Source organism: Typopeltis vanoorti, chromosome 16, assembly GCF_054136105.1.
Source record: "Typopeltis vanoorti isolate ZY-2024b chromosome 16, IOZ_Tvanoo_1.0, whole genome shotgun sequence".
Classification (NCBI taxonomy): domain Eukaryota; kingdom Metazoa; phylum Arthropoda; class Arachnida; order Uropygi; family Thelyphonidae; genus Typopeltis; species Typopeltis vanoorti.
In genome coordinates, this window is record NC_143564.1 from 82,425,827 (window position 1) to 82,438,323 (window position 12,497).

The window sequence follows — 12,497 nt, forward strand, 5'->3', positions numbered from 1 at the left end:
GATGATTTTGATATGAAGATCGAAACATTAGGATAATAAAAAGAGGTAATTATAACACGGTTGTAAAATCCAAAATTTCGAAAATGAATGCTGATCACCGTGTAACACTAAAAGAAAAGTTTAAGGCATATTCAAGTGCATATATTTTCTCTGAGGTTTCCACTAGATTTTAATGTATTCATTATGCACTTGGGTTATTTTAGTTGGAATAACAAAATATATAGAAATGTCAAAGGTTTGGCATGAAAAATGTTGGTTTGCTATGTAGTTGGTTATTTACCCCTTTATACTTATAATCCAGAAATCTCCAAATAACAACTATTTTCAACTATACATCCTGTTATCAATTAGCTGCACTTGCATTGTTGAAACTGTGTTTGCCACTTTGTCTCTCTCTCCCTTCCTGAAGAAGTTTTTCTGATGGAGAATCTGTGCAGTTTCCTTGAGATAATTAACAGTTTCTGTCTTTAGGTAAAATTTTCATTGTAGAAAGAAAAAGGATAATTGACTAGTTGATGGAAGTTTTTTCCACTTGGCTATGCTACCAATTATATATTTGGTTTAATCCTTTATCCAAGTGTAAGCAAACAAAGTTTGCACGTGAAGTATTTTCAGGACTCGGGCAACTCGTGGTGAAGGTGGAGTAAAAATGCATAGCATTATACATGTCCACAAGGAGATGTGCTGTGCATTATGGGAGATACTAAGGCAAGTGATCAGAACTTACTCCACCTTTACCATGAGTTGCCCCAGTCCTTAAAATACTTCAGGCACAAACACTGTTTGCTTACACTTGGATAAAGGATTAAACCAAATATATAATTGATAATTGGCTAGCCTTCATATGTTCTTATTTGAACAAACAAATTATGATCTTAGTACATCACAAGCCTACCTTCACAGACTGATATTCTCCTCCCCCTAAAAGAATCAGATCATCCTTCACACACAAAATGATGGTATTGTTAATGTTGTTAAACAGATTCTGCACCATTTGCAGCACAGATTGAGCTTTACTGCATAGAACTCTGTATACATCAAAATGAGTATTTTTTTAAAATTATCTGAAGAATAATAGATAAATAGGTATCATCATAGCTATGCCTCCAATAAAAAGACTTCCCTATCTGCAAATATCAGGTATTTCAGAATGAGTTTGTGTGATTGAGAAAGTTCAAGTTGTCCACTCCTATAAACTTTGCAACAAGTTACCCAATTATTATTTTTTTATTTTTGTCTTCCAAGAGATAGACACACAGGTTCCCTATCTCTGCCTAATGCATATCCTGTGTCATGTGTGAATATAACCTTTTCATATTTTGGCCAGACAGGCCATTTAATAAGATAAGAGGATTAATTAAAATGAAGTCTACATTTGCTGCATCAAACCTCAGAAATCTAAACTGGCTCAGCATTGATGTTGAAACTGAAGAAATGTGAATGGTTATTCAAAGAAAGTTCAGAGGCCTTCTATATTATCCCAACATAAATTATGACAGCAGGTTAAAAGTTTAGGAGATAGCAGTGAAACTGTTTGCTATGTGAAGGAAACGTTGTTGTCACATTGTTTCTGGCATTTGGTACTTGACCTGGAAATGATAGCCAGATGTTGAGTTATTCATCTTTAATTCCTAGTATTGTCTTTCATTTTGCAATATTTCTCTCTTTATTAAATTATCACTAAACTAACTTCGTATTTTTGCTGTAAATATAACGATATTTATATTGTTTATGGATATTCATTTCTGTCATACAGAAATGAATATCCATAAACATTATTTTGGGGACTTTTTACTTCTTTTACAATTGTTTTTAAAGCATTTTTGATATATTTAGAGATTTTTTTTGGTGGGATTTTTTTTTTTAAGTGCAGTGACTGGAATTTTTTTTTTACTGCTTACTGTGGTTACAGGTAAAATAATGGTAAATTTGAAGGGAAGGGTCATGCAGCAGGAAAGGAGAAAAGGAGTTGGGGGTCACCACTCCCACATAGGGAATGTTCAGACTCCAAGTGTGACATCAGACAGCAACCCCCCCCCCCCTTCAAGCTGCCGTACTTGGACTCCCTCTAGGCAAAAATAGGCAGCAACGGTATTGTTTCCTGATGATGCAAACCAATAATCATGCTGCTAATGCAAAGGGTAATTTTGCATTAGCAGCATGATTATTGGTTTTTTTGCATTAGCAGCATTAATCAAGGCAATAATAGAAAGGTTGAAGGATGATTTAAATAGGCTGACAATGTTGTTCCCTCCAAGATGTGCTTGTGCACACCAGTCAAAATTTTGCGCACACAGTTAATAGGCATGTGTGCCCAAAATTTTTGCTTTCAGAATTTCTAATTTACAGTCAATTTTTGAACATACCATAAAAACAAATTATATGATAAATCATATTTGGCATTTATTTTTAGTAATTTCTCCAATTGTCTGCACTCCAAATATTACTCTTAATCCATTTCAACTTAATACACTCTAATTAGTAACCTTTAGCCTCCACCATGTGTGAGTGAACTTATGCTGATGTCAGCAAGTGGCAGAGGCATATTTGTTTGAGTGTTTCCTAGACAGTACAATTCACTTGAACTGTACAAACAAATGGATATTTTTGTAGCTATGCAGATTTAAATGAATCAGTTTTGTGCTCACAGTTTTACAGGTTATAGCTAGACGAAACAAGGGCAATATCAATATGAGAAATATTACACTAGCAGTTTTAGTGCATTAAACCCTCAAAATGCAGCCATCAGAATTAAAGTGCACATGTTTAGTCTGAGAGTGGAAACTAGTGCAGAAAATGTTTTTCATGTGCACATGGGTCAGCAAAAATTGGAGAGCATTGGAGTTCAGATGACATATTGCTAAGGTGGTCAAGATAGCTCATAGGATTACTTGATTATTGAAGAATACACTAAAAAGCAAAGACAAGGAAGTTATCATTCATCCTCTTTATAAGGCCTTGATATGACCATATCTAGATTACTGTTCTCAGGTTTGATCACCATGATTTCCTGGAGATGAGGAAGTGGTGGAGATGATCCAGAGATGAGTGACCAAAATGTGGGTAGTCTGTGGAATGTTTCTGATGGTAGATTGAATATTTGTGCAAAAGTTGGCTGATAGGTGAACAAGAGGGGACGTGATAGAAATATTCCTATAAAATCCATTTAATAAAGTTATTAAATGGATTTTATAGGACTGATGCAGAGGAAATATTCAGCACTTAGCTAGAGAAGGCAGAAGGGGAAATTGAGTAAGAGTATGTTAATAAGGGAGTGAGAAAAATATTTTTTTTCATGTTGAGAGTAATGAATGAGTGGAATGGGTTGCCAGAATCTCTGAGCGCTTTGTCAGTCATTAGGTTCAAGGAGAGGTACAATAGATATTGTGTAGCTGACATGAGTCACCTGCGATGAGTCTTCAGACTCCACAAAGGTACTTGTGTAATAATAGTAATAATCATAAGTGATATGCTTAGCTCTTATTATTTATCTCCCTTTTTTTTGAATTTCATTTTAATTCTTGGTCATTTACACCAACAGAAATTTTTAGGAAAAAATCACTTTATTAAAATGAGAGAGGATACATATTCATTTAATTTATATATCAAACAAGCAGACCAATATGTGGTTTGAAACTTTAAATGTCTCAAGCTATAGTTTACATGTAACCTTCAACATGATTATCTTGGTGTTTCATTACTTAAAAAATGTGAACTTTGCAGAGTATATATATTTGTCTTTTAATATTGTTTTTGATTAAGGATTTCACTTGCCTTACAGCACTGTTTTAAACTCTTGGCTGTCAAGAGTTTAAAGAGAGAGAGAGAGAGAGAGAGAGAGAGAGAGAGAGAGAGATCAGGCTGACAACAAGAATGTCGGTGCATCCTATTCCTGAGATTTTTATTATTATTATTATTTTTTAATATCATTGAGTAATGCAAATCATAAACAGTGAACCTACTAAGATTCTGTATCTGATTGGATAGTGGATGTTAAAGAGAGTGAGCCTGCCTCTATACCTTAGTCATTAATGATGCTGTCCTTTGGTTGGAAAGACCTAGGTCCAGATCTTGTCAAGAACATGTCAAGAATCTTTATATGGGCTTTTTGGCCAAAGGTTGAGTTTGCTGGTAGTCTCATATTTAGGTGATTCAGTTTTCTCTTCCCTTAAAACAGACAAAATTGTCAAAGAGAATACATGCAATTTATGGACCAAATTTCATTACAGCCAGTAGCAGTATATTAGTTTAATAACATAGCATTGCACCTGTCCATTTGGTGGCTGTTGTATCGTCATACACCAAATACATGGTAAAACTTGGTGAATGTTCTTTGGAATTTTATATACCAAGTAGAGAAAAAAAGAAGTTTGAGTGATATATACTTAAAATTAATTTTGTTTATTGATATTTTCACTGCTGAGAAAATAAAGTCACCAAACTCTCCTTATTGACTTATTTACAATTTTCCTTTATAATTTAGTTAAAAAAATATGCAAAACTTTAGGCAAATCGTTTTCAAATTAAACATAATTAAGTTTAATTATGTTTTCTTGAAAATCTTGTTTAGTGTTTTTATACAATACTTGAATGTATGGCACCATCCATCATTCTTTCAAAATTTAGCCATCGTGTGAGATTTTTCAAAATAGAAATATATGATTAGAGCAACACAACATTTGTCAGATATCTGCTCCCCCTCCTGATGAAGTGTTTGAATATACACAGCATTACCTAGTGGAATTTTTATTTTCTTGGTGCAGGTAGAACTAGAATGGAAAGTGTCTTCTTTTCAATCTGAGTGGTTGACCACCATATGATCACACATCCGACCAACCATACATCTTATTTTAGTGATTGGTTTATGAACGTTTTCAACACCCTCTGTTACAAGAGTCTGTTAAAAATCTGTAATTATTTTTTTTACCATGTTTTAACTTTGTACAATGTCTAAAAAAAACAACTGTGTACTACTTCGAGGCCTTATCCTTAACACAAACATTCAGCAGAAGTCATCCTGACTTGTGAACTGCTCTCACATTCTTATTTGTATTCTGTTACACATTAGGCTTTATTGTTGGCTGATTGGTCTATCCATCTCCTTTCCCCTTTCCTGATGGTTTGCAATTTTCATGACTTCTGGTTAGCATTCAGAATTTTTTACTATTACATGCTACACATATTACTACTATCCCTTGGAAGACTTGGACCATGTGGTACATTACTGGTGTGATTTCTTCTGCTATTTGCAGCAGTATAGATATTTTCCTCTAGATAGCACATGTAGACAGAGAAATGCTTGTGTTGAATTGAATTATATTCGTAATAGTTATCAGCACATGCCTGTAAAATTCAAATATGTTTAAAAGATGTTTTGGCAAAGATTTTTTTTAATGCAAAAGCCCTGCTGCTTGAGAATACACCAAATTTAGAAGTGAAAAGATTAATTTTATTAAACGCAGTTTTTGAGTTTTAATTCTTTTGGTTAAAAAGATTTTTATAATTTTCAGTATTTTACTACTTGGTATTTAGGCATAATAAAATTCTCCATTACAAATAATATTAGACATAAATAACTAATTGTTGGAAGTTTTTCCACTTGGTTATACTATAAATTAATTTCTTGATATCTTTAATTTATAGTATAACCAAGTGGAAAAAGTTTCAAACAACTTTCTCTAATCCAGAGTATTTTAATAGTAAGGTGTGACACCTTTTGGCTACTCATATATGAAAATATGACTTTTGCATTACTTCAACCTTAGTATCACCTCTGGGTCTGGCTCCCACTGGTGAGACCTCAATGAAGGTCGAAACCGGTCTTGGTAGTGACCCTTCTCATAATGCATAGTATTATACATGTTTGCAAGATGTGGTTTGCATTATGGGATACTAAAGCAAGCGATGTGAAGTCATTAGCTTCTTTATATGAGTTGTCCAGTCCTGAAAATAGTTCAGGCACAAACTTGTTTACTTATGCTTGGATAAAGGATTAAACCAAGTATATAATTTCTTGGTATCTTTAATTTATATATAACTAATATTATTATTTGAATATTTATATGTCACTGGAACATTAATTTTTGCTGGCTGACATATTTTCTTGTAACTTATTTTAGGGAGCATACCAAAAACATCATTTACATATTACTCAGTCATTGGGATCATACCGAGGAGGGTCATTGCCTAATGTTAATCAGATCGGCAATAATAGCATCGATTTGCAGGTATGTAATAACCATTAATATTTAGTGGATAACTCTTGGAACAAATAAAGTGTATCTGGAAAGATCAAAATTTTTATAAGATTTTTCTTCATTTTTTAACTTTTCTCTTTCATGCTTCATTTTATTCTTTTTTTCACATATTTTAAATGAAATTAATTATTATTATTATTTTAGAATTTTCTTAACCTTAGCATTATATTATCACCTTCTTTTCCAAGGCACATCAAATTAGCTCGACTACATTAAAGTTCCCATTCTAATAATTCCCAGACATTTCCTTCATGGATGATAAGAAAATTTCTTCATTTGCTTATTAAAAAGACAGTTAGGTAAGAGTAGGGTTCTTCTGGTGTACATCAGTACAGTATGAGTACTTTTGTTTCCTAAAAATGCTATTAAATAATAATTATTATTATTAAAACTTCCATGGAGTCAAGACTCATTGGAAGACTGTGTGTAACAGTGGGAGGTCCCACTGTTACACACAGTTTATCATACCATGCCTTAAATATGTTCACTGTCTCTGTACTCACCACAGTCTTAGGCAATGCATTCCAACCACTCCTGACTTTCCATGTAAAAATTTGCTCCTCACCTCCTTGTTCGCACTTTCCTTATATATCTTCCAGGGACGACCTCTTGTTCTCTCCCTATTTTCACCAATTCTATACAAAAACCTACCCCCACATTAATCTTGTAATAACACCTTATATGTCTCAATCATATCCCCTCTCATCCTCCTCCTCCTATCCACCAATTTCTGCAGATTGCATTTTTTCAATCTGTCTTCATACTCAACATTTCAGAGACCAGAAAACACCTTAGTCAATCATCTCTGGACCTTTTCTAATACATCTTCATCTTTTTGAAAGTCAGATGACCAAATCTGCACACACTAATCTATATGTAGCCTGAACAAAGCCTTATACAAGGGAACCAGAACATCCTTACTTCTACAAGTCAGTGTCCTCAACATCATTCCCATTATCCATTGTGTCGTCCTCAAAATTTTAACAATATGTCCCCAGAATTTTAGGTCCTTGTTCACAATCACTCCCAGATCTCTCATCTCCTCTACCTCTTCCAAGATATTTCCACTGATTATGTACTCTACATCCCATCTCTGCTTCCCAAATTTCAAAACCTTACATTTTGCAATATTGGATTGATATTCCCACTCATTTACCCATTCAACTAGTGTGTTCAAGTCCTCTTGCAAAGCTACAGCATCTGCTGTACTCCTGATAGCTCTCCCCAACTTTGCATCATTTGCAAACAGCTTCATATCACCATTCAGACTTTTCCAATATCATTATATACATATTAAACAGCAATTGATTAAAACAGACCCTTAGGGAACCCCCATTAGTAACTTTCCTCCATAGACTTCTCGCTGAAACGTATCAGACAGCCAATCTCCAATCCCACCAATTTCTCTTATTCATTATAAATTTATATCTTTGAATCCCCATCATTCCAGCTTTGTTTATTTTGTTGTGTATTTCTATATTTAATTTGCTATCTGTGATAAAAAAATTGTGACCCACAAGCTTGAAAGTATTTGTGTAGGTTCTCCATTCAGGATGCAATTGATATTTTCCACGTTTCTGTCTATTTTATTATTATGCATGACCTCCAGAGAGTCGGGGACTCATCAAGGGCAGCCACAGATCACCCATACCAGCTGTCATACCTTTACTTGAATTCATTAATGCTAACTGTATTCATAACCTCCAGAGTAAATCCATTCCAATCCTGCACTCTATGAGATAAAAACCTGTATGATCCTTTCAGAAGTTTGTAAGTCTCAATCATATCACCTCTCTTTCTCCTGTTTGAAAATTTGTGGACTGCAGACACTAGCAGTCAGTCTTCATAATCTGTATTGCCCAATCCCAATATGATTTTTAATACCTTCCTTTGCATTCTTCTTCTCCTCAAGGATTAGGCATTTGTCTGTTTCAGCTTCACTGGTCATCTTTCCATCTTACAGATGGTCTTCCCCTCTCTCTCTCTCCCTCCCCCCCATCCCTCCCATATTTATCCACCTCTTTTGGTAGATGATTTCTTTCCATCCTAAATAGATGCTCTTTCCATTTCTCTTTCTATATTCCTTGATCTTTTAATTTAGGTTGAAGGAGGAGGGGAAAAGTTTCTCCTTCATCCCTGTTATAGTTCGCCCACCGATTAGAGATCCCTCGACACTTCTGCGCATGTCAGAAAAAGGCGAATCCATTCCGATAATAGGGTAATCAATCTGTCTTCTGGGATGAGTTTGTTTATTATTACAGGTCGGAAAATTTAGCTTTTCTTTTACGAACATTGCTGTTTTTAAAGTGTAACTATTTTATTTGTGTAACAGTTGGAAAAATGTGTGTAGAGTATTAACAAAATTAAAAAAGGTATAGCATAAAACAAAAATTTAACTAACTTTATTTTTAAGAAAGTTTTCTATAAAATAAAAATAATTATGCAGAAAAACCGCAATTTTTTCAAATGAACTTAGATATTCTAAACTTACAATTGAGAGAACTGAGACACTTTAATGTTCTAAACCAATTAATTATTTATGACTTGTGACTCTTTTAACAAACCCATGCAAAAAAAAATGTTGGAAAAAAAATACCATTATCAAATCCTTTTAATCTTCAGAGTCATCTGAATCGGTGTCCGAATCGCCATCACTTTCACTTAAACCGATCACCAAAGGTTCGCATAATTCTTCGATAATTCCGTCTCTGTCCCAATACATATTTTCCAATGAGGTGACATGAGAGCAATATTTTCCCCAGTTTTGAACTGTAATACTTTCAATCGCCTGTTCTGAAAGCTCAAAAAGTTTCGAGATGTCAATATTCCCAGTTACGTTGCGATGGCAAATGAAACTTTTCACTTCTGCCCAAACATACTCAATAGCATTAATATCGCAATGATATGGTGGTAGCCTCAAAGCTAGAAATCCAGGCTCTTTGAACATCGTGTCGAATTTAAAGAGTTTAGTTGCGGGAGTTTCTTTTGACTAAATTAAGCAATTCAATTTTTCGCATATCTGGGTAATGAGAAATGTTATTTGCAGAGAGCCAATCCATAGGAACTTGCTTCTTATTAGACCAATTTGGAACTTTGTTTAATTGAATAGAGTGATATGAAACGTTATCAATTATAACAACAGCATTTTCAGGAAGGTTTGGAATTAGTTTTTCTTCTGCCCACTTTTTGAAGATCGTAGAATTCATTTGCCCATGGTAATCTCCAGTAGTTGAATTGGCTTTGTATAGTAAGTTTGAATTCAGTAAAAAGCCCATTTCTCCACCCGCACACAAAATTATTATGCGCCACGAGGCATTTCTGGTTTGTAGCACTCCACGTTCTTCTTCAGACTTCCAACGTTTTCCATAAGTTAAGTTACTATCATTCCAAGTTTCATCTAGATACACAATCGGTCTTTTCTCCTCCCTGAAACGTCTTATTGCTCTCAAATGCTGCGTTCTAGATAAAACAATGTCACTTCGCTCCATGATAAGTTTCCTTTTATTCTGGGACTTTTTAAAACAAAATCTGATTTCATGAAATATAAGTATTTTCCTTAAAGTTTCTCGTTTCCAAGGAAAATTAATTTTTTCTTTAAGCACAGGAATCAGTTTCGGAACAGTTGGCACTCTTTTCTCGACCGCGTAAAATTCGTGAATAGTTCTTCTTATAACGTCTACATCAACATCATTCAAAGCTACGGTTTCGATGGTTTTCTTTTTCTGATGCTTTTTTTAGAAGATTTAAATTTTGGCTTACCTTGACCTTTTGATTCCCTACGAATTCTTTTAACAGTCGACCCCGATACGCCGCACTTGCACGTTTTATGACTTGAGAAATGGGAACAAGGAGACAGCTTTCTGACGATTCTTTTTCACAGAATATTCAGTATTCTTTTGCAAGAGCTACTGAAACGTTTAACAACAGAACTTGTTGACTGTACTGGATCCGTCATACAAATTACTAATAAAAAGAAAAGCGACAACAAAAATCAAGCTAGTACTAGTACAGCGACAGACAAGAAAGTACGTGATTTTGCATGTTGGCGACCAGTTCATACATCTTTCATTTCTTTCTCCCCTTCAGCATGAATCGATTATTCTTGGGAAAATGCCAAGGTGAGACCTACAAACGGTGGGCGAACTATACTACTGTATTGTGGAACAGTCTTCCCCTGATGTGCTTCCCAAGAAATACAATATACAGGCTTTTAAATCAGTGTAAACAAGTTTCCCAACCCACCATCCATACACAGTACTAATATACTATAGATCAGTGGTTCTCAACCTTTTTCCACTTGTGTACCCCTTTTAAACCCATTTCTATAAATTGGACCCCCTTGTTTTTAAAATAGCTGTTTTTAAATACTGACACTTTTGTTCAGTGCCTATCTTATTGTAAAATAGTGGAAATGAGGTAATGAGTTGGGAAAGGAAAATTACTACACTAAAAGTACAAACCACAGATTTAATTTTACAATATTTGTAACACAGAAATAAGTATAGCCTCATGTTCATCATCAAATTCCTGCCATGTACCCTCAAGGGGTGTACAGGATATGATAGTACTACATGAAAAAAATTACATCATTATTAATTTCCTACCTACAATTTTTCTCCAAATCAGTCTGTTACTTGTCAAGACTCCAACATTATCAGATCTTATATTTCTATTGTCTAAGGCACTTTGTACCGTATCAATCCACCTATATCTTGTTCTTCCTCTGGGTCGTTTTGCTGCCAACCTGGCAGAGAACACTTGTTTTGCTAATCTTTCCTCGTCCATTCTGTTTAAGTGACCATACCACCTGAGATTAGCTCTGCTAACGCATTCCTGGATGCTGACAATGTCAAGTTCTTTCCTAATATCCTCGTTTTTAATATGATATTGCCATTTATGGCATCTGTTCACGTCTCTAATCTTTCTCAGGACTCTCATATCTGCGGTCTCTAGTCTTTGGTCAAGTGTTTTACTTCTGACCCAGCTCTCAGATCCATAAGTTAAAACTGGTTTGAACACTGTCTTGTAAACAGCTAATTTAGTGTTCCGACTAATTTCTCTTTTATTCCATATGAATTTATTCAATTGACTTCCTACCATACCAGCTTTGTTGATTCTGTTGTCTATTTTCATATTTAATTTACCATCTTCACTAAAAATCATGCCTAAGTAGCTGAAATGTTTTGCTTGTTCCACAGGTTCTCCATTCACAACACAGTTGACATTTTCAATGATTCTGCCTATTTTCATTGTCTTTGTCTTTTTATTGCTGACCTTCATACCATATCTCTTACAACAGCTATTCAATTTAGTCAGAGAATCTTGCAGACTTGTAGCGGATTTATTTAGAAGTATAACATCATCCGCATAAAGCAAGGAGCTGACATTAACATCTCCAATTTTGATATCATGTTTAATACCACTTTCCTTCATAATGTGATCCATATAGATAATGAATAACAGAGGGGATAATGTACATCCTTGTCTCACACCACATTTAACATTAAACCATCTTCCTCTACTTCCTTCAGTTCTAACTGCTGACTTACAACTCAAATAAAGACTAAGTATTGCTTGATATAATGCCCCATTCACACCATATAACTGCAGCGTATTGAATAGCTTCTCCCTTGGCACCTTGTCATATGCCTTTTCAAAATCGACAAAACTTAAATACAGATCTTTGTTATATTCCCGTGCTTTCTCGACTATTTGTCGTAAAGTGAAGATCTGATACTGACAGTCTCTGTTTGGCCTGAATCCAGCTTGTTCTTCACCAAGCTTTTCTTCCACAATTCTTCTCAACCGTTTCTCAAGTATACTTGCATAGATCTTGCCAGGAACACTCAGTAGGGAAATACCTCTATAATTCTCGCATGCAGTTTTATTTCCCTTTTTATATATGGGTACTATGAGAGCTCTACTCCAATCATTGGGAATTCGTCCCTCTGTCCAGGCTTTCTGAACTATGCAGTGCAGCCACTGTAAGACTCTTATACCACCATACTTCAGCATTTCTGGTCGAATATCATCTACTCCTGCTGCCTTTCCACATTTCAAGCCTTTGATGGCTTTTTCTACTTCAAGTATGGATATGTATTCCTGACTGCATGCCTGGTTATTGTTTTTTACCACTGTGCTGTCATCACTGCTTGTTTCATTTAGCAGTTTTTCAAAGTAATTACTCCATACTTCAAGGATATCTTTTTCTCCCATTTTCATGTCACCTTTATCATCTCT

General features: G+C 34.7%; 1 protein-coding gene across 5 annotated transcripts in view; it reads left to right on the forward strand.

Annotated features, from left to right (window-relative positions):
- The window catches only part of LOC150098167 (CREB-regulated transcription coactivator 1-like), a 526,148-nt gene that overhangs the window by 20,774 nt on the left and 492,877 nt on the right, over nucleotides 1–12,497 (forward strand). For all 5 annotated transcript variants that reach the window (XM_090405999.1, XM_090406001.1, XM_090406000.1 and 2 more), the window contains exon 2: nucleotides 6,120–6,227. In XM_090405999.1, coding sequence (XP_090262125.1) covers nucleotides 6,120–6,227 — 108 coding nt within the window. The remainder of the gene's footprint in view (nucleotides 1–6,119; nucleotides 6,228–12,497) is intronic.